This window comes from Brassica napus, chromosome C3 (assembly GCF_020379485.1).
Source record: "Brassica napus cultivar Da-Ae chromosome C3, Da-Ae, whole genome shotgun sequence".
Lineage (NCBI taxonomy): Eukaryota > Viridiplantae > Streptophyta > Magnoliopsida > Brassicales > Brassicaceae > Brassica > Brassica napus.
This window is the reverse complement of record NC_063446.1, coordinates 4406708-4428024: the sequence shown is the minus strand read 5'-3', so window position 1 is coordinate 4428024 and position 21317 is coordinate 4406708. Positions and strand designations below refer to the sequence as shown.

At 38.5% G+C, this 21317-nt stretch overlaps 8 protein-coding genes and 1 non-coding gene across 13 annotated transcripts; 3 read left to right on the top strand and 6 right to left on the bottom strand.

Moving 5' to 3' along the window:
• The first annotated feature begins 198 nt into the window (after positions 1 to 198).
• LOC106385277 (auxin-responsive protein SAUR21) lies at positions 199 to 3138 on the top strand. The gene has a single exon (XM_048752038.1). The coding sequence runs from the start codon at positions 400 to 402 to the stop codon at positions 694 to 696; it is 297 nt and encodes a 98-aa protein (XP_048607995.1). The 5' UTR covers positions 199 to 399; the 3' UTR covers positions 697 to 3138.
• Positions 1350 to 1788, bottom strand: LOC106385120 (auxin-responsive protein SAUR21). Its single transcript, XM_013825076.3, has one exon. The coding sequence runs from the start codon at positions 1786 to 1788 to the stop codon at positions 1510 to 1512; it is 279 nt and encodes a 92-aa protein (XP_013680530.1). The 3' UTR covers positions 1350 to 1509.
• LOC106385119 (auxin-responsive protein SAUR21) lies at positions 2644 to 3138 on the top strand. Its single transcript, XM_013825075.3, has one exon. The coding sequence runs from the start codon at positions 2644 to 2646 to the stop codon at positions 2926 to 2928; it is 285 nt and encodes a 94-aa protein (XP_013680529.1). The 3' UTR covers positions 2929 to 3138.
• A 623-nt stretch (positions 3139 to 3761) lies between these two features.
• LOC125584129 (auxin-responsive protein SAUR21-like) lies at positions 3762 to 4351 on the bottom strand. Its single transcript, XM_048752037.1, has one exon. The coding sequence runs from the start codon at positions 4243 to 4245 to the stop codon at positions 3949 to 3951; it is 297 nt and encodes a 98-aa protein (XP_048607994.1). The 5' UTR covers positions 4246 to 4351; the 3' UTR covers positions 3762 to 3948.
• Positions 4352 to 4809: 458 nt separating this feature from the next.
• LOC125584128 lies at positions 4810 to 5605 on the bottom strand. Its single transcript, XM_048752036.1, has one exon. The coding sequence runs from the start codon at positions 5185 to 5187 to the stop codon at positions 4888 to 4890; it is 300 nt and encodes a 99-aa protein (XP_048607993.1). The 5' UTR covers positions 5188 to 5605; the 3' UTR covers positions 4810 to 4887.
• Positions 5450 to 5521, top strand: TRNAW-CCA. The gene has a single exon. It is a non-coding gene; the product is annotated as a tRNA-Trp (tRNA).
• A 208-nt stretch (positions 5606 to 5813) lies between the features above and the next one.
• On the bottom strand, positions 5814 to 6273 carry LOC111204329 (auxin-responsive protein SAUR21-like). Its single transcript, XM_022698729.2, has one exon. The coding sequence runs from the start codon at positions 6271 to 6273 to the stop codon at positions 5989 to 5991; it is 285 nt and encodes a 94-aa protein (XP_022554450.2). The 3' UTR covers positions 5814 to 5988.
• Positions 6274 to 8292: 2019 nt separating this feature from the next.
• On the bottom strand, positions 8293 to 12774 carry LOC125584127 (5-methyltetrahydropteroyltriglutamate--homocysteine methyltransferase 1). 2 transcript variants are annotated; one of them, XM_048752031.1, is made up of 11 exons: positions 12600 to 12774; positions 11638 to 12003; positions 11446 to 11533; positions 10953 to 11080; positions 10452 to 10843; positions 10205 to 10368; positions 10026 to 10106; positions 9762 to 9928; positions 9577 to 9682; positions 9200 to 9450; positions 8293 to 9112 (listed from the first exon to the last, which is right to left on the bottom strand). In XM_048752031.1, exons 2-11 carry the CDS (start codon positions 11985 to 11987, stop codon positions 8542 to 8544), a joined length of 2298 nt encoding a protein of 765 aa, XP_048607988.1. In that variant the 5' UTR covers positions 11988 to 12003; positions 12600 to 12774; the 3' UTR covers positions 8293 to 8541. The 2 variants fall into 2 exon arrangements, with proteins under 2 accessions (XP_048607988.1, XP_048607989.1); XM_048752032.1 differs by having other exon boundaries at positions 12409 to 12675.
• A 2752-nt stretch (positions 12775 to 15526) lies between these two features.
• On the bottom strand, positions 15527 to 21140 carry LOC106386534. Of its 4 annotated transcripts, none has more exons than XM_048752029.1 (4): positions 20952 to 21140; positions 17523 to 20548; positions 15978 to 17185; positions 15527 to 15897 (listed from the first exon to the last, which is right to left on the bottom strand). In XM_048752029.1, the coding sequence occupies exons 2-3, from the start codon at positions 20499 to 20501 to the stop codon at positions 15989 to 15991; spliced, it is 4176 nt and encodes a 1391-aa protein (XP_048607986.1). In that variant the 5' UTR covers positions 20502 to 20548; positions 20952 to 21140; the 3' UTR covers positions 15527 to 15897; positions 15978 to 15988. The 4 variants fall into 4 exon arrangements, with proteins under 4 accessions (XP_048607986.1, XP_048607987.1, XP_048607984.1 ...); XM_048752030.1 differs by having other exon boundaries at positions 15527 to 15689; XM_048752027.1 differs by having other exon boundaries at positions 15527 to 17185.
• Between the last annotated feature and the right edge of the window lie 177 nt (positions 21141 to 21317).

Genomic DNA, 21317 nt, shown 5'->3' with positions numbered 1-21317 from the left:
GTGTGTCCTTGTTCTCTTGGTAGGCAACTGAAGGTCCCACCAGATCATTAACAAACAAAACCTGATAATAATGGTTTATTATAGACGAGAGAAGATTGCAATATCTCATTTTCATAAAATTATAAAGACACTGAGGAAACAAAACCCTTGTGAAGTGCATATAATGTTAATTAGCTTTCATTGCTTGTCATAACTTAAAAACAACACCATGTGAAACTCTGTTCTTGCATGTCCCACACGCTTGAAGTTGTAGACCACAGGTTCATTGGTTACTTCATTGATCTATTTATACATCCAGAAACAGAATCGATTCTTCACATCACCAAGTATCAAAACAATCTAAGCATTTAACTTGTTAATCCTCAACCCATCTTCAATTGAGATTTTCAAATACTATAAATGGCTTTGGTGAGAGGTCTCTTAGGTGCAAAGAAGATCCTTAGCCGCTCTGTAGCGGCTAAAACACCAAAAGGGTTTCTTGCTGTGTATGTTGGCGAGGACCAGGTCCAGAAGAAGAGATATATTGTTCCTGTCTCATATTTGAACCAGCCTTTGTTTCAAGCTCTACTCAGTAAGTCTGAAGAAGAGTTTGGGTTCAATCATCCGATGGGGGGCTTAACCATCCCTTGTCCTGAAGATACTTTCATAAATGTGACTTCTGAGCTAAAGGGGAAGATGTTCCAAAGGAGTAGATAGATCTAACGTTTTCTAGTCGTGAGTTAGAGATAGAATTATTCAATGTAAATAGGTCAACCTTTTTCTTCCTCGTTCTTCCTGAGAAAAAGAGTTGTTCAATAGGTTCAAAGCTTAATGTAAATGAAATTTTTGCTGTTAAATGTGTCTATGCTAATGAAGAAAACTTTCTAAAAATATAAATTAAATCTTAGAAACTTGGATTGCTTGAGTGTGAATGATATGAAGAGATTGTTCTGTTTCAGGACATACAGATGAATCAATGAAATGAGTTTATACATGTTGTCTACACTAACAGGTCTCCCATGTTGCTCTTTTCATCTATTATTCAAGAAATGGATGATTGAATGCGAAGGGATCTTCACTGTTTAAGTTAGTTAGAAGTAACGAAAATACAAGTGTCTATCACCTTACCATTTCAAGAGAACAATAAATATTCCGATCTTTGAGATTTAATATATTAAATCATTATTCTCACAGTTACGTGAGCTGTAAGACTGATATATACAGTAGTAAAACATGTTTGAAGGACTGATTATTGAAAGTTGAGGATCCACACATTCCCTTGGAAATGTAAACTGGAGCATGATTTTAACTTGGGTTATCTTAAAGTTGTAATGATATTTTTTTTCAATGATTGATCAAAAATGAATTACTTTAACATGAATTATGTATGTTTATAGCATAAAAATTTGTATTCCACTTTCAAATTTTAGAACTCTTTCGGGAAGAAAGAGAGGAAAAAAAACAAACTATCCTCTATTTACAAGGAACAAAGTATATCTCTAACTAGAAGAACAATATGTTTGATCATCATCATTGGAGCCTAGACGTTACGTTGATGAAGATATCTTCAGGACAAGGGATCGTTAAGCCGCCCATTGGATGATCAAACCCAAACTCTTCTTCCGATTTGCTCAGAAGAGCTTGAAAAGTAGGCTGGCTCAAGTATGAGATTGGCACCACATATCTCTTCTTCTGGCTCTCTCCTACGTACACCACAAGAAACCCCTTTGGTGCCGCTGAGGCCGCCCTTTTGCTTGTTGCGGCTCCAAGAATCTTCTTGGCACCCAATAGATTTCTTACAAAAGCCATTTCTAGTTTCTTTGTCTGAAGCTTCGAAGATGTATGAAAAGATTCAAGTTATTGGATATATATTGCTTGTTTGCTGGTTGATGATTTTGAAAGAATGGGTAATGTCATGTGTATATATAGAAAGATCAATGAATTGAGTTCGGACCTCTCTCAAACTTGTGGTCTTGAACAATGGGACAAACTAGAGCAGAGTTTCACATGGTATTGTCTGAACCAACTTGAAAAAGTTATAGGTCAATGCAATTTGTGGTGATAAGATTATTAATTGAATGTAGGACAATAAACTAAAACAAACTCCATATGTAATACACAAGGGCTTGTTTTCTCAATGTTTGTTTAGATAAGACATTTGTTTTGTCAATAATAAAGACCAGCAAGTTTCTGTTCTTCATGTTCTGTGGTGATCATATTCTCACATCTCTGTGATCTAAATAGATTTAGTTAATGAGAATTTAAAGTGGGGACATGAAGTTTCTCAACAGCAGAACAACAAGTCTCTGTCAAAGCTTAAGTTGTTCATTAATTATATCCACAGATATGTATCACACATGACAAGTTATACGTACAAGATTGAATAACTCATGTCTTCTCTTATTTTATTATACAGACATGAGAAAACAAAAGAGATAATGCTCGTTAGCTTTTGTTTCTTGTCTTCTATCATATCTTAGAAAACAGAACCATGTGAATAGAGTATGTCCCATTCTTTCAATGGTTCTAAGGTGGTTTTAAAGTCATTTATCAATCTATATATACATCTTAAGGCAGAGAACCAACTCTTCAGTACAAACCTTGAATCTGAGCATCTATCTGTTCCTCAGAAGCTTCAAATTTTCAAGTTTCCAGACAGAAGAAATGGCTTTTTTCAGAGGTCTCTTGAGTGCAAAGAGGTTTATTGGTCTCTCTGTAGCTGCTACAAGCAAAAGGACAGTTTCAGCGCCAAAGGGGTTTCTTGCGGTGTACGTTGGAGAGAGCCAGAAGAAAAGATTTATAGTGCCAATCTCATACTTGAGCCAACCTTCTTTTCAAGCTCTTCTCAGTAAATCTGAGGAAGAGTTTGGATATGACCATCCAATGGGTGGACTAACGATTCCTTGTCCTGAAGATACCTTCATCAACGTGACTTCCCGGCTTCAATGATGATGTTCCAGAAGAAGAAAACACTGACATTAGTTAGATATAGAATCATTAAATGTATATATGTTAACCCTTTCCTCTTTCTTTGTCAAAGAGAGTTGTTCAAGAGGTTACATAACTCAAATGTTTATGCCATATTTCTATGTAAGGACAATGGTTTCTATTATACAAATTGCAACAAGTTTTTTGAGAAGAAAGTTCATCATTCTTGCATACATTTATTGCCTATGTTTTATCTTCATCAAGATTCTTGTCTTATGATAAATTAGCTTTTAATCTGAAGATTGCCATCTCATTAATCTCACTACACAATCAAATTACTCCTAAGGTCGCTGACCTACAGAGGGTACCTCATTTAAGACGATGTTTACAGCTTCTGTATGGCTCGAACCGCTCAATGTTTTGGATTCATTGGATCAAATGACAAAAGCTATAAATAAGTCAATAATCATTCAGTTAACTCTTCACACAAGCTGCTACAAACTCTATTTAGAAGTAAAAGAAAAAGGTGTCTATCTATTTACAAAAATTGGTTAAGTATGTTTTATAGCATGAACATTATTTTGGAGCCGAGAGACACGTTATACTGAGTTGAAAACCTGATGTACAGAGAACAGAGTTTCACATGGTTGTGTAATTCAGATGTTTTAAATCTGGATTGGCTGTAGGACATGCAACATGTTCTTCATTCTCTGTAATGAATATTCTCTAGTGAGTTTTTCTTCATATTCACAAAGATCAAAACACATGTCATTACAGTAGTATGCTGAGGCACTGGCACACCAAAAGTAATGATCAAATAAGAAGACGAGAAGAAGAAAAAAACGAGAATCAGATAGGTGTCACACTTTCTTGTTCAATGGTTGATCCAAAATGTTTAAACATGAATCGTTATCGTGTCTATAACATTCACTTTCAAAAGATTATAGAATAACTCTTTAAACAATAAAGAGGTAAAAAAAATCTCATCTATCTACAGGGAAAGTCTATATCTAACTAGACTAACAATATGTTGGATAATCATCATTGGAACCGAGACGTCACTGTGATGAATATATCTTCAGAACAAGGAATTGTTAAGCCGCCCATTGGATGATCAAACCCAAACTCTTCTTCAGATTTATTCAGAAGAGCTTGAAACGATGGCTGGCTCAGGTATGAGATTGGCACCACATATCTCTTCTTCTGGCTCTCTCCTACGTACACGGCAAGAAACCCTTTTGGTGCAGCCGAGGTTGCTCTTTTACTCGTAGAAGCTGCTGCTGTTACAGAGCGGCCAAGAATCTTCTTTGCACCCAATAGACTTCTCACCAAGGCCATTTTTTTAACTGAAAGTTTGATTTCTTTTGAAGTTTTTGAAGATGTATGAAAAGACTAAAGTTATTGGATTGCTTGCTTTATGTTGATGATAGAAAGAATGGCTAATGTGTACATATATAGATAGATCGATGAGTGAGTTAAAAATCTCTCGTTGAAACTTGTGGTCTTGGATCGTGGGACAGACTAGAGCAGATCACATGGTTCTGTCCTTCATGTTCTATGGTTGATTATATGTCATATTCTCTCATTTATGTAGTCTTAATGGATTTAATAAGAACTAATAGTGGGGACCTGAAGTTTCTCAACAACAGAACAACAAGTCTGTGTCACCATTCAAGTTGTTCTTTGATTATATTTAAAAATAGGATCACAAACATTTAGAAACCAAACCCTTGTGAAGTGACTATGGCGATTATCCAAGTAGACAAATTGCATTAATGCATCTTTTTGAGACGGTGTAGACAGAACCATGTGGTGCTTTGTTCTAGCCTGTCGCACATAATTGTAGACAAACAAGTTTCAAGGATTTTTCAAAGAGGGTTCTTCAAACTCATATTCATCTTTCTATATATACTATACACATAACCTATTATTTCTATCATTAACAAGCAACAAGCAATATATCCAATAACTTTAATCTTTTCATAAATCTTCACGAGCCTCAAAAAGAATTTCAAACTTTAAAGAAAGAGATGGCTTTGATGAGAAGTGTACTGGGTGCAAAGAAGGTTTTTGGAGCGGTAACAAGCAAAGGGGCAACCTCTGCGACACCAAAAGGGTTTCTTGCGGTGTACGTAGGAGAGAGTCTGAAGAAGAGAGATGTAGTGCCAATCTCATACCTGAGCCAGCCTTCCTTTCAAGCTCTACTCGGTAAGTCTGAAGAAGAGTTTGGGTTTGATCATCCAATGGGTGGATTAACCATTCCTTGTCCGGAAGATACATTCGTCAATGTGACTTCTCGGTTCCAGTGATGATTACTTGACTGTCAAGTTTTGTTATGGGAGTTATAGAAATAGACATCCATTGTAAATAGATGACCTTTTTCTCTCTCTTCTTCAAATACTTGTTCTAAAGTTTAGAAAGTGAGTGCCATTTTTATGTAATAGACAATATCATGTGAATACATTTTGGAACGAGCATAATACATTTGAAGAACTTATAACACATCATGAGATAAATATACAAGTGAGGTTCTATAACATCCGGATCCGTGGCGCAATGGTAGCGCGTCTGACTCCAGATCAGAAGGTTGCGTGTTCGATTCACGTCGGGTTCAAACTCCCGAACATTATCCGGAAATTTTTGTTTTTTTCACCTCCGGTTTTGTCTTTTGCTTTTCCTGCGTTTTATCCATTCCACTCTATTGGTTTGGTAATCTAATTTCACTTAACCGAAACTCTTAGTTCCGGTTTGAAATCGTCGGTGAATTGTTCTCTGTTTGAAGAAAAGGCTTGTTAGCTTTCATTGTTTTTTATTTTGGTTTCACATGCATTTATCTTGGAAAACAAAACATTAAGAAACTCTGTTTTCATGTGTTCCAGTTTTGTTTTAAAAGATGGATTCATACCTTATTCACAAAACTATTATTATAATATGATATCTCCAACGATTCATATCATCAACGAGAAGAAATCAAAGAACTTAATTTTCAAATGGTCATTTTCCGAAAAAGTTAAAACATATGTACATTGAATGATATTCTATCTCTAACTAATGTCAGTGTTTTCTTCTTCTGGAACATCATCATTGAAGCATAGAAGTCACGTTGATGAAGGTATCTTCAGGACAAGGAATCGTTAGTCCACCCATTGGATGGTCATATCCAAATTCTTCCTCAGATTTACTGAGGAGAGCTTGAAAAGAAGGCTGGCTCAAGTATGAGACTGGCACTATAAATCTTTTCTTCTGTCTCTCTCCAACGTACACCGCAAGAAACCCCTTTGGCGCTGAAACTGTACTTTTGCTTGTAGCCGCTACAGAGAGGCCAATAATCCTCCTTGCACTCAAGAGACCTCTAAAAAAAGCCATTTCTTGTGTCTTTAAATTGAAATTTGAAGCTTCTAAGAAATGGATTAGATGCTGAGATTGAAGGTTTGTATTGAGGAGTTGGTTCTCTGCCTTAAGATGTATATATAGATTGATGAAAGACTTTAAACCGCACTAGAACCATTGAAAGAATGGGACATGTACATACCTCTAATCACATGGTTCTGTTTTTTAGATATGATAGAAGACAAGTAGTGAAAGCTAACGTGCTTTAACTCTCTGTTTTCTCATGTCTGTATAATAACTGAAGAGAAGAAATTAAGTAGTCAATCTTTTACGTATAAGTGTGATCATATTTGTGGATATAATCAAAGAACAACTTAACCTGTGACAGGGACTTGTTGTTCTGTTGTTGAGAAACTTCAGGTCCCCACTTTAAATTCTCATTAATTAAAATATATTTAGACCGCTGAGATGTGAAAATATGATCACCACAGAACATGAAGAACAGAAACATACTGGTCTTTATTATTGACAATAGCATATGTCTTATCTAAACAAACATTGAGAAAACAAGCCCTTGTGAATTGCATTTCATTTTTATTTTGTAGTCCCACACTCAATTAGTTTCCAGGCTGTAAAGACAAAACCATGTGAAACTCTGCTCTAGTTTGTCTTCTTCAAGACCACAAGTTTCAGAGAAGTTCAAAGTTATTCATTGATCTTTCTATATATACACATAACATTACCGATTCTTTCCATATCATCAACCAACACACAAACATTATTCCAATAACTTGAATCTTTTTCATACATCTTCAAAGGCTTGAAAAGGATTCAGACTTTCGTAAAAAAAAGAGAAACAAGAAATGGCTTTCGTAAGAAATCTATTGGGTGCCAAGAAGATTCTTGGAGCCAGTTTTCCAAGGTTAGAAGCAGTAAAAAAAAATTGGCCCCAAAAATAGTATTAAGCTGTTTGAACTCATGACCTTAACATTTGAAACAGCTTATTCAGCTACTGAACCAACAAAAACTCTTGTCAAATTGGCCCCCAAAATTTCTTATAAAGATATTGGCCTCAAGCCCATGCTTGACCAGCTTGTGGTCAGGCCCGGCCCTGCTTAGAGCCACAACAAGCAAAAGGGCGACCTCAGCAGCACCAAAAGGGTTTCTTGCGGTGTACGTAGGAGAGAACCAGAAGAAGAGATTTGTGGTGCCAATCTCATACTTGAGCCAACCTTCGTTTCAAGCTCTTCTGAGCAAATCTGAAGAAGAATTTGGGTTCGCTCATCCAATGGGTGGCTTAACAATCCCTTGTCCTGAAGATACTTTCATCAACGTGACTTCTCGGCTTCAGTGATGATGATTATTCGAGTTAGAGATAGATTTTGTTCCTTGTAGATAGAGGATAGCAATTTTATGCTATGTACACAACATACAACATGATTCGTGTTAATATAAATTTAATTTTATAATGAATTTAAAAGAACTTCTACATCAAAAGTATAAAAAATAAATTTACAATAATATTAATAAAAGACAATTTAAATTTTAAAAGGCATACTCATAAATTCTACAAAGTTGTAAATTTTATATAAATTTATAAATAAGCTAAAACACTTTAACTAATACTACCCTCATAATAAGTAGTGAGAGGGTTTAAGGTCCAACAGTTCTGGCTGGGTTTAGTTCACCCCTCATGAGTAGTGAGGACTACATTGATGTATTTGAGAAACTTCGCAGATTAGATCTGCCAGGGTTTAGTTCATCCCTTATGTACACATTTTTTCTCCACTGAAACTTTTGTGTATTCTATTTAATTCAAAGTTTCATCAGCTTCAAGAAAAAATGCTCCCTCTATTTATAAATTGAAACAAAAACATCATTAACTTACACACATTTCAATCAATAACATCTGGTAATAAGCAAATACATTGAAACGTCATCTAATTTATGTACATTTGACATCAATGGACAATGAGGATGTACATTACATTTGACGTCATTGAGGAGAATTAGTTGTACTACAAATTCGATTACTTATTTAGAAACAGTTCAATATTTGTATAAGAATCGATCATTTATTTCCTTTCAAGAGACCTTACAAAAAGACATTCCATCAGAGAAATAAAGGAGATTAAAAGAAAACAGACATTGCAGCAAATCCAACGGAAACCATATGCATCGAATCTAACTTCGACTAAAATATTTTTTAAAAAGTAATCAACCCAAACAAAAACACAACCATTATAGATAAAAAAAGAACTCGTTTCCTTGTTCAAATCATTCATCTCTTTTTCAAGCTTTTCTTCACTTGGCACTGGCGAGCTGGGAGCGGATGAGTTTAGCCGCATCAACCATGTTCTTCAGGGCAGGCTTGACCTCTGTGTACTTACGGGTCTTGAGACCACAGTCAGGGTTAACCCAGAGGATGTTCTGCTCAAGAACAGCAAGCATCTTGTTGACTCTGTCTGCGATTTCCTCAGAAGATGGTATTCTTGGAGAGTGGATGTCATAAACACCTGGACCAATACCAGCACCGTACTTCACTCCCTCACGGAACACAGAGAGAAGCTTCTCATCAGATCGGGAGTTCTCAATGGTGATGACATCAGCATCCATGTCGATGATGGAGTGTATGATGTCGTTGAAGTGGGAGTAGCACATGTGAGTGTGGATCTGGGTGCTGTCTTGGACGCCACAGTTGGTGATTCTGAAGGAGTGAACAGCCCAGTCCAAGTAGAAAGCGTGCTCAGATTTCCTGAGTGGTAGTCCTTCTCTGAGTGCAGCCTCATCGATCTGAATGACACTGATTCCACCTTTCTCAAGATCCTCGACTTCGTCCTTGATGGCCAAAGCAATCTGGTAACAGGTTTCGTGCCTACAAAGTTTCCAATATACATGTTTTAGAGATTGCGTTCTTTTTCTTTTAACATGTGTTCGCTTCAGACTAAGATTTTGTATGTACCTGGGCTGGTCGTTTCTGACAAAGGACCAGTTGAGAATGGTGACGGGACCGGTAAGCATACCCTTCATTGGGCGAGAAGTCATGCTCTGAGCCATTGCAGACCAGAAGACAGTCATTGCCTTGGGACGGCTCACATCACCATAGATAACTGGTGGCTTCACACAGCGAGATCCATAAGATTGGACCCATCCGTTTGCAGTGAAGGCAAAACCAGACAACTGCTCCCCGAAGTACTCAACCATGTCGTTTCTCTACAAAATAGTGGGAACATGTCACGTCAGAAACATTAACAAGGACTACCAAAAATTACTTTGCATTGGCAGCTCTCCACTTCGCGGTTCAGCCAATAACATAGAAAATTAAAAGGAAAAGCCCACCTCTGGCTCTCCGTGGACAAGAACATCGATGTCAAGTTCCTCTTGGAGGTCAACAACTTTCTTGATCTCCTCCTTCATGGCCTTAACGTAGTCCTCCTCAGAAACCCTAATTAAAGAGAGATAAGTGAAACCATTAGTATCATACCGTTTAAGGAAATACCAGAGATCAAATTTAGGAGACTTACTTCTTCGCCTTGTACTCTCTGCGAACTCTCCTGAGCTCTACGGTCTGTGGGAAAGACCCAATGGTGGTGGTTGGCAGGATTGGGAGGTTAAGCTTCTTCTGCTGAGCATCTAGTCTAGCACTAACATTAGTTGCACGACGGTGGTCAGAGCCCTTCAAAGCAGCAGCCTGAGATAACAAGAATCATAAACCATCTCGATCAGTAAAAGATTAAGTAAAGAAATCAATGACTGTGAACATGGCTGAGATTTGACGTCAAACTTACAGCCTTCTGCACACCCTCGTTGGTGACTCTTGGGGAAGACCTCCTCGAAGCCAAAGCAGCAGCGTTGGCAGAGAAAAGAGCCTGAAACAGAATAAAATATTAGAGTTCAAGTGTATACCAAATCATCTAAAGTGCAGTTATTCAAAGAAGCAAGAGGATGAAATTTCTGTGTAGAATACCTCATCCTTCTGACCAGCCAAAGCCTTGGCCAATGCGTTCACTTCAACGACCTTCTGGGCAGCAAAGGCCATCCATGACTTGATTTCATCGTCAAGCTTAGTCTCGTTGACAAGATCGACGGCGGTGTGGAGAAGGGAGCAGGAGGTTGAGACCACAAGCTTATCTGCATCAATGCAGAAAGATAATAGATCAACATTTGAAATAATCGATTATAGTTCGGTGGATGATTCTGGAGGGACGTATTACCCTTTCCAACAACACCCTCAAGTGCCTCCAAGGTGCTGAGAGACGCAGCAAAGTCATTAGCCCAGATGTTCCTTCCATCAACAACACCAGCGAAGAGGTATTTTCCCTCAGGGAAACCGGCCTTGACCAAATCAAGAGTCTTTGTGCCACGAACCAAGTCAAATCCGAAGGCAGTCACACCCTTCAACGAAGTAAGGGTCTTGTATGCTTCAGCAGGGATATCAGCGAAGTAGGTCTCCACAAGAACATTCAAACCAGAAAGAGTTGATTCAAGTTCAGCGTAAGCTCCGGTAAAGGCCTGGAGTTTGTGTCCCTCAAGATCCATGACAAGGACAGGCTCGTCAAGCTGAATCCAGGTGGCACCAGCTGCCTTAAGCTCGGTGATCACTTCCCTGTACACAAATCAAGGTCATAATATCAGTGGCATGGTAGAGGATCATTCATAACATCAAGAACATGGATGACAAAATAAAGAAAGATAAAAAGGAAGTGATTTCTTACTTGTAGACGGGGAGAATTTTGGGGAGAAGAGAAAGAAGGTCAAATGACTTCTCTACACCCTTGGCAGCCTTAGAAAGCAACAAGTATGAGACGGGGCCAACAAGTACGGGGACGGTGTCAACACCAAGCTGCATAAACATCAAGTTTACAAGATCAGAAATTTAAAATAGCAGTTTAGCAGATGAAAAGGAAACATACTTTTAAGTGTAACACAGAATATTAGCAGAAGAACAAGAAACTACTCTAGGTGTACAAAAGACAACCACAGTCAAATTAGTTTCTACCAGCTATTCTATCAAGCAACTATGGTTTGTAAACATGCAAGTGAGTACATTCTTAACGTATCAGTATCCTCTGTGAAACACCAATCAATAAATCTAAGCACAAACGCTAACTCCTAGAACCAAAGCTATTATCTCTAATCAGTTAATCCTGGAGCATAGTGAATTAGTAATTTCATAACAAATGGATAATAGTGAAGAATGATACGTACTGCTTTGGCCTCCTTGTACTCATTCACCGCCTTGTGCGATGCGTAAGAAAAGTTAACCTCAGGGCCCAACTCAGGGACGATGTAGTGGCTGCATCAATAAAACATCATTACATTAGTCCACAACTCCAAAAAAGCTCAACCATCAACCAACAATGTTGCTACAAGGGACACAAGGGAGGGTTCGAGACTCACTAGTTGGTGTCAAACCACTTGGTCATTTCCATGGCGGGAACAGAGGCATTTCCTCTGGCCATGGAGAAGTAAACATCCAACCCAATCTCACCACCGGTGTATCCGTATCTAGGTGGAACAGCACCGAGCATGGCGGTGGTGTCGAGAACCTGATCGTAGTGAGCAAAAGTGTTGCTTGGGATGTACTTAGTCCCAGCCTCAGACATCTGCTTCCAGATACCCGACCTGATATCAGCCGACACCTTCTGAAGATCCTCAGCAGTGCTCTTCCCATCCCAGAATGACTCCAACGCAAACTTGAGCTCTCTCTTGGGTCCCATACGTGGATATCCAACAATGTGCGACGCCATTTCTGATTTTCTTTAACTGCATCAAATAAAAAAATAAGATTAATATCTCAAATTTAATTTAATTATTTAACTATTTAATATATAGAATAATAATGCTAAGTTTCTGACTCCAAGAAAGCAGCCAACAACAGTTCACGTGTACGCAAAAAAAAAAAAAAAAAAATCGAAAAGTGTAGCAGCTTTTTGTCGTATTATATGATTGAGATAAACGAGACGAGTCCACTTCAGAGTGGAATTTGAAAAGTTTTAGATCAGATCACATGCAACATTTTGTCACTAGGAGATGATCTAAACCGGATCTAACACATACGATAGCTCATAACAACTATCATTTTCAATAGATCGCAAATTAGATCCAGAACCAGATCTACGAATCGAATAACACTAGAAACTTAGATCTGTGATTGATGAGCTCTCTCACCGTTTAGATCTCGGTGATAATACACAGTACGAACAAACAGATCGTGGAGAAATCGAATATTCTAATCACAGTCGAGAGAGTAGTAATAGCAATAACAACAACGTGGAGACGAAGAACGAAATGAATAACGAAGGGGGAAGCTAGCTAAATAAGGGAGAACGTAGGGAAGGTAGAGAAACTCGGAGACGTACCTCACGGAGGAAGAATCGGAGAAGAGAAGAAGAAAGGGTTGGCTACGAAGAAGAGAAGGCGAGGAAGAAGAGTGGGCTTGCGAGTTTATTTATAGCAATAACAAATAATGATAGATCGTTGGGCTCTGTGCATTATTGTCTAGATCTGGTGGTTGATATTTTCGGCAATTATCATTTATTTATTTTTCATTTTGTTTTCTTTTTACGGCTATTTATTTGTATTTATTTTCCTACAATATATTTTCTTACCAAATATAAGTGTGGAAAATAAATAAGTATGAATAGAGCTAGTAAATACGATTCTATCAGTACTTCTCCCTCCGTTTTTTTATATTGATGTTTTAGAAGAATTTTTTTGTTTCTAATTATTTGACGTTTTCAATTTTCTATGTAAAATTTATTACTAATTAGTGGTAGATGACCAATGGTATTATAGTTTCTATTTTATTATTGGTTAAATTGTGGTTAGGTAAACAATTAATGATGTTTTTGTTTAGAAAATTAAATGTTTTTTAATCTATGTGCATAATCCTAAAGCGTCATATATAAAAAAACAGAGGGAGTACAACATGCCGTACCTATCACCTTTTCATTTTATTTTTCCACAATATGTTTTGATGTCAAAAAAAAACAAGTCACTAATTTTCTTTATTTGTTTATTAGTAATTTATGTTCTTGAATGTATTTTAGTTGCGTATGTATTTTGGCTTGAAATTTAAAAATATGAACAATGTAATTTATGATTCATTAGAACGAATCTTTAGATAATATCTTAACTAATTAACAGAAATATCTTAGCTTCAAATTTGTATTATAGTTTTGATTAGTAAAGTTCAATCTATTTATTTTTACTGTTGTAAAGTCTAATCATTTAGTTAGACGAAATTAAAATGTATAGTATTAAGAAATTAAATAGAGAATTAAAATGTGAAGGGGAGTTGGTGGTGTGCGTGGAGCGATTAGTAGGTGGCATGGGACCCACGGAGGTTGGTGGGGATTCACATTTCACAGTGAAGTTTCTGCTAAATACGACGGCGTTTAGCATTCAGCACGAAGAGCCCTGCTCGTGCTCGGCAGCGTTTTGGAAACCATGTGGAGGAGGTTGAAGCTGATTATTTTTGATAAAAGAAATAATTAAATTCCCATAATTTGACTACTAAAAATACATTTTAGGTTAGTTTTCATTAACATTCACTTTAGTAAATACAATAGTCATAATCATGATATTTATGTTTTTATAAAACTGGCCGAGAAAAATATTATGGTGGGTGACTACAGTTGTTGTAGAAGGATTATGGCCCCACAATATATATGTAATTGTTTAAGATTCATAAGCAAAGTGATGAGTGGTCTTGATGTTGTTGTTTGCTGATGATTTGGCCACCATATATTGATTCTTAACTTATATTATCTTCATCGCTTCCCTTAATTACATGTTACTTTTTCCTTCTAATCCTATTTTGAATTTTCTTTATGTTTTTATGAGTTTAAATCTTGAATATTAATGATAGGCAAAAAACTTTGACGATTACAAAATAAACTTTGTATAGACATCTTAAGAACCTCACTGTTTCTCAAGCTTGCGTTAGAACATTCGAAGGACTAAAAGTCCATAGCACAATACTAGTAGTCTAAAACTTTGACGATATGGTTTTTCGCATACCAATCATTGATCCTTAATTTTCTCATGTAGTTCAAAGTTTATGGAACTCTAACCAAACCTCATACACTACTTATTAATAGTATATTATAAGCTCTTTATAGCGGGACTCGTGCGTATAGTAACTAGTTTGGACATTTTGCGTACCATTCTCTTGGATCGAAAATTGTGTAAGTGTGTATTTCGAGTTTAAAATAGTAAAATGTAGAAGATGGTGATGCTGCTCCAAACCGACAATTCAGTCAACTAAGTGCTGATTCTTCCTTAATCCACGTCAACCAAATGCTTACTGAAGAGTGGTTTGACAGAAACCAAGACTAGGTGGTAAACGGATTGCGGCTGCAAGTACGGCCTCAGATTCGATTTGCACTAGCCACTAGAGAATTTACATGCGGATTTGCTCTGGCGCCCGAGACCGAAGACCGTTGCCTGGCCATGACCCACCTTCGAGTGAGCGTCCGCGCCGCTAAAGGTTCGGTCTCTAGTCTGGACCAATACGGTGGGGCCAAGACACTCGGTTAAAAAAAAAAAAAGTGGTTTGACAGAATATGGATAAAAAAAATATAGGTTAATTCAATGATTTGTATACTGCGCTAATAATTAGGAGTACTAGTCAATTACAGCAAATAAAACGAACACTTAATTTAACTGAGATGAGACTTTTGGCAAGAAAAATGCATATGCATCCTTAAAGTTGGCTTGTCGGTGGATTTAGAATTAGATCTACATTATAATAATAGCAACATTCACACGAGCATTTAATGAAAAACATCAATTTTATTTTTACTTTATCGTTCTGAAACCCTAAACAAGAGTAATATGCTCATAAACAGATCAAACGCAAAAAAAAAATAGTAATGTTGTATGAAATTATTGAACTAACTCGTACGCGTATTGTGAAAATTATTTCTTAGTTTTTTAAAAAGTTGTGAAAATTATATATACAAAGTCACAAACCATATTATATATCTCACTTTTTTTTTTTGTCATCTTGAGTTTGGTAGATCGTATAATAGATAAACGAATCACAAGATCTAAAAACTTCCTCATTGCTGGCTTATAAACTTTTGTGATAAAACTATGATAAAGGCATGCTTTTAGCCATGTGAGTTAATAATGATAAGCATAACATCATCATTTATTAATTTAAACAGTTTCTTATAATCTCAAGATTCAGAAAGTAGTTAATAATTTATAAATATCTTAAGATTCAGAAATTATTCACCTGAATCTCAATCACAAGGCTTCTTTTGTTAACAAGTGAGTATACAGTGAAATGAAAAGCCAAACCCTTTTTAGGTAGAGTCCTCTTATAGATTTACAATGCTTACACTAGCAACTCAAACTCGACACGTTCAAAGAAAAATCCAAACAGCAATTCATTTTCTCAGCTCTCACGTCCCATGTTCAATACAATCCAATTTATAGAGCTGCATATTTCAAGTCACAAACCAAAAAACAGAGCACACAGTCTGATGAAGAGATACAAATCAATCAAATCAATAAATATGAAAGCTGAAACAAGAGAAAAAGAAAACACAGACGCGCAGAAAAACCAGCAAAGAAGAGAAAACTCGGTACACAAAAAAAGAAAGATTAGCGGCTTCTTCTTGCCCCTCTTAAAACAGAGCACACAGTCTGATGAAAAACACAAAACCCAGAAGTGCCTATCATTACCACGTAACAAACATATATTTACTTGAGTTCAGATGTATTACCCTTCCATTTTTCAATCTGAATCACTTGAACTAGAGCTTGAGCTTGAGCTCGAGCTTGAAGAATTGGACTTACTCTTCTTCTCCTTCTTCTTCTCTGTCTTTTCTTTTTGCTCTGCAATGCTTTCCCCTGAACTTTCCGGAGTTTCTTTGGACTCATGACTCTGTACAATCGCATCAGCATTGCTTGAGGTCTCAGCTTTTGCTTCCTCAGTCACAACTTCATCACTGACTGTTACATTACCAGAGTCAATGCCTTCTGCGGGAATCACCACTCTTTCAGAGATTACTTCCATTGCCATCTCCTCTTTTGGTTCAGAAGGTTTTGGGATTTCCTCCAGTGATCGAGTTTCGATAGACGATAGATCGGATGTGGTTCCCTCTCTCAGTTTACTTTCCTCTTCCTCTTCCTTGTCTTCTTTCTCAGGTGTGTTGTTCAGATGAACATTTGTCTCATCAAGAGACCTTTCTTCAACCGAAGACCCTGGTGATTCGGTTTCAACTGCACTCTTGACTTCTCCAGACCCACCTTCTGACTCTGGCGAACTTAGCTGCTTGCTCATGCTCTCTTCAACAGCCTGGTTCAAAGCAGTATCTAGATCATCCTTCGATGTAGCTTCCACAACTGTCAAATCTGACTCGGTTCCATAATTTTCTTGAGCCAACTGGTCTTGAACGGTACTAGGAAGAATAACATCCTCAACCTCAGATCCTTCATTGATCTGCTGGAAAGCAGATTCTATGTCTTCAACCGATCTCGCTTCCAAAACAGGCAGAGCTTCCGTCAGTTCGTTCGCAGTGTCTGACCCTATCGAAGATGGCCCAGGTTCAGAATCTGTCACAACTTCCTTAACACTGAAGTCTCCAATCGTGTCGAGTTCAGACAACAATCCTTCATCAATCTCTTTGATCTCGTCCGCCTCTTCGTTAATAACGTCAGGAGGAGTTTCAGATATCGCATGTAAATCTGTAAGCTGATCTAACCGCTCCACCACGTGGTCAAGCTCGTCGTAAACAGTCTCTTGGAAGAACTCCGCCCTTGAGCCTTCACCAACCATAGGTGTTTTGTACTCAGGAGACTCTGCTGGAGATGAGGATGTGTCGGAGGTCAAACAAGATAAATCGGCCGTATCTTCAGGAGCATCATGATACTCGTGGAAAGTGATGTTGCGGGAAAAGACCACACTAACAGGAGCTGCACGAGCTGGTGCCTGCAATAACGCATCACAACGGTAAGGAACAGATCTCTTGCTTAATAAATTGCAGAAAGAACAAAGAAACAAAACGTATTATATCCAATTCCAGCTAAGAAACCACAAATCTAGATGAATACAATTGTCAAATATGACATGAGGATAAGAAACAAGTTAAGTATCATCAAGTGATTGATCGTATATTATCTCTATTATCTTGTAGGTTATGATGTTAAGTATATCACATAGAGTATCTTAAGCTTAGAGGAGAGCAGTAGAAGTTCGTATATCAAACTCATCAGATAAACGTTGTAATGATGCACATATACGAGAGAGGATAAGTTTCATGACTTACTTGATCTTCACCAGGTCCAGGTGATGATTGTTCTACCACAGATTTATCAGACCAGGTCAGTTCTCTATCTGATTCATAAGGAGTCGTTTCTTCTGATCCCACATTTTGGACACTAGCATTCACAGAGTCTACTTCAATATCCATAGTTTGGTTGGGGTGTGTTTCTTCCTTGGCATCAGAAACTGATGACTGAACTGAATCTTGCTCCGACTGCTGAACGTCTTCGTCATTAAATGAATGCGTCTCAGCATACTCAACTGCTCCAGAAGACAAAGTGGAGTAACTGTCTATTGGGATGTCTGCATTGAATGTTTGAAGAATTGCTTCATCTTTTTGTTTATCCTCCTCCTCCTCGTGCATTATCCCTTCAGATACTGATCTGTGAACTGAAGTTTCAGCTATGTCATGTACCACATCAAGTGAACTTGTATGCTCAACTGGGAGATGTTGTTCAAGCATCCCTGAAGATACTTCTTTCACTTCCTCATGCAGCTCCTCTTGACCTTCAATTCCTCCAACCTCCCCAATGTGAAGGTTTGCCTCTCCTGTAACATGCGAGCTACTCTCTCCTACTTCCCTTGTACTTCTCTCAGTCTCATCAGGAGTGGAATGAATCTCCGCATGTTCACCTTCATTGTCTGCATTTTCCTGTACTTCTTCCGCACTCTTTTCAGGTAGATCTGGTTTGTAATCAGACGACACCGAAGAAAACGATGGGAACCTACTGCCAGAACGAGGACTTGTATCGTAAACAGGTTCTACGTGGTGGTCGTCCACACTAAGATCATGAGCTGCTAAGTCCTCCAGCGAGGGGCGTGCAGTAATGAAAGCAGGCGCTACATCATGATCATGGTGATAATCATCATCCACACCTCTTGGAACATGGATTTCTAATCCTCCTCCAAAAGAAGGCTGGGAAGAAGAACCTGATTCTTCATGACGATCAACTTTCTGCTCAGAGACCATCGTTGCTTCATTCTCACTAACATCCCCTATCTCTTCTTCTGTCTCTGATAAGGATGAATCACTATCACTGGAATCCTCTTCATTATCATGTTTTGACTTATCAGAAGTTTCTCCGTCCGTCACGTTTGATTCCTCATGGCGTGTTTCTGGACTTCCCAGTATTATCTCAGCCACATCATGATGAAGATTCCTGCTATCACCTTGTTCATCAGAATCGGAATCTTCTGACGAATGGCTTTTTTCTTCATCATGGTCAGAGCCTGAACGGCTCTTTTCTTCATCATCATGGTCAGAAGCCGAATGCATTTTTTCTTCATCACGGTCAGAAGCCTTTTCTGTATCTCTATCAGCATCCTGTTCATCCACCTTCTTTTCTTCATCCTCAAGGATTGTGCACACAGATTCACTATCAGGAACGGAACTGACTTTGGATTCACTAACTTCACTGAGCTGTCTTTCATATGGATAATAGCTAGTTCCCTCGTTTGCTAATCTTTCCAGCACAAAGAAAGGCCGCAGCCTATCGTGCCTGGGACCTCCGAGCATCGACGGACCAACGCTGAAACTCTCATGTCTTCTGAACACTTGATCCTTCGGTTGCTGAGAAGATAACTCTTCCTCGAAACCCTCACCCTTGAGGTCTGTCTTTTCTTCATTTGGATCATATGGAGAGTCAAATGGATTTTTCCTAGCGAACATAATGGACGGAGCGGAGCCAGGTATGTCCATATCATCGTACGGATCATACGGAAGATCAAATGGATTCCTTGCGGTTGAGATCGGCGGCATATTAACGGGAATCTCAGCACTATCGAAATCAATCAGATTCTTCTCAGCCATCATTCTCATATTGTGGCGAGCTCTTCTCCTGGCGATGAGATTCTCCAACCGTTGGTTTCTTTCGAGCTCGAGAGTTCCAAGATCCATAACATTCTTCTGGTCAGCCTCTGTCCACTTGATAGCTGATTTGCTTTCATCATCCTTCTCTTCCTTCTTCTCCTCCTCTTCCTCTTCTTCATCCTCGTCTTCCTCCTCCTCTTCCTCTTCGTTCTCGTTGTCTCCCTCCTCTCCATTACTTTCGCTGTCAACATCAGACTCCATCCCTTCATCACTACTACTCCTATGCGGCCCCTCTGAAGCCGCATCCGATCCTTCAAGATCCGCAACGCCGCGGCCTGGATTCTCCGTGTGTAAAAGCGGGTGAAGCTCGTCAAGCATGGGGATGATGTCAGTCATAGAAGGATCAGGCGAAGAGCTCTCCGCACCGTCTGAACCAGAGTCCAGCGAGTCATCAGCATCATCATCCTCGTCTTCCTCGTGCCTCATCGGTCTCCAAGGCGAAACCGGAGATACATCCATCTGATCTTCCTTCGAATCGTCCATCATTGCATCTAATGATTGTTCCCTTCCAGTTACCCCATCTCTCTTCTTATCCACGTCCACAACAAACGCTCTCTCCTCAAACCTCACATGAGTACCACCACGTTTCACCTCGTCAAGAGTCTCATCAACCAAAGGCCTATAATCAAAAGGCCTCCCATCGTCATCAACCTCACTCAGAAGATTCTCCACTAACCCATCAGCAACATCCTTCCCATCCAAAACCACATCTTCTTCTTCTTCTTTCTCCCTCCCCAGGAACCTCTCCACGTTAAAACTCTCCCCACCACCACCACCTCTCTCAACAACAACAGTAGAAAAAGGATCCCTCGAAACCTCGGTTCTGAAAGGAGCAGCTTGGTAGACAGTCTCCGGTTGTTCCTTCTCGATCTCAGGTACGTTCGGCTCTCCGAAACTCAGAATCGTTCCAAGCAAAACGAGAGTGCATACCAAGACGGGAGATGCAACCACCAAGGCGGAGAACAGAAGAGGACAGGTTCTGTGGAGAAGATACAAAAACGCGACGAAGCCGAGGAGGAAGGGATGGTTGCAGATCCATCTGTAAAAGGTTCTGATCATAATGTCGAACGATCTCCGTACGTGAACTCTGAGCTCCGACCGATCACTCATCATCTTTTTTTTTCTTCTTCCTCTTCTTCTTCTTCTTCTCCAGGTTGTTTCTGTAAGAACAAACATTCAAATTAAAGATAAAGTTAGCAACTTTGATCGTATTTGATGAGAGTTTTGATTCAAAGGTAGAAGCTTTTTAGATCAAATCACATGCAACATTTAAGATCGGATCTAACGCACACGAGACCAATAAAAGGTAAATCATTTCCAAATCGGATCGATAAATCGAAGATTACCCTAATCGGTGATTGGTGAGCTCAATCACCAGGTACGAGGGAAACAGATCGTGGAGAAAATAGAGAATCAAATCCGATAATTACAACAATTTTTCATCAGTTCGTTACTTAGCCGCCCTAAACGAGTCATGACGTAGACAGGGAAAATGAAATGGAAAAAAAAAAAGAATGGGGGGAGAGAGAGACGTGGGGAAGGCATGGAAAGTCGGAGACGTACCTTACGGGGAGGTTGAATTAAAGAGAGAGAGAATCAAAAAAATGGTTGACTATAACGATCGTTAGGGACGATGATGAAGAAGAAGAGTGGGGCTCTGTTGTTTGTTTTTGGCTTTCTTTACAGCAAAACGAATGATCAATTCTTCGTTGGGCTCTTTTGTTATTATTAAGCTGGTGCCGTAGTGGTGGTGGCGCCCCTACTTTTCCTACAATTATTCCATTTTATTATTTTAATCATACTAAACATAGTTTGTTTCTTTGTAATTATAAAGAAAAACACAGATTTAATTGTTATTTCGAAATTAAAATAATTAATTAGTTATGAGTAGAAGCACGTAACAAAAGATTGTCTGTATTATTGTATCTA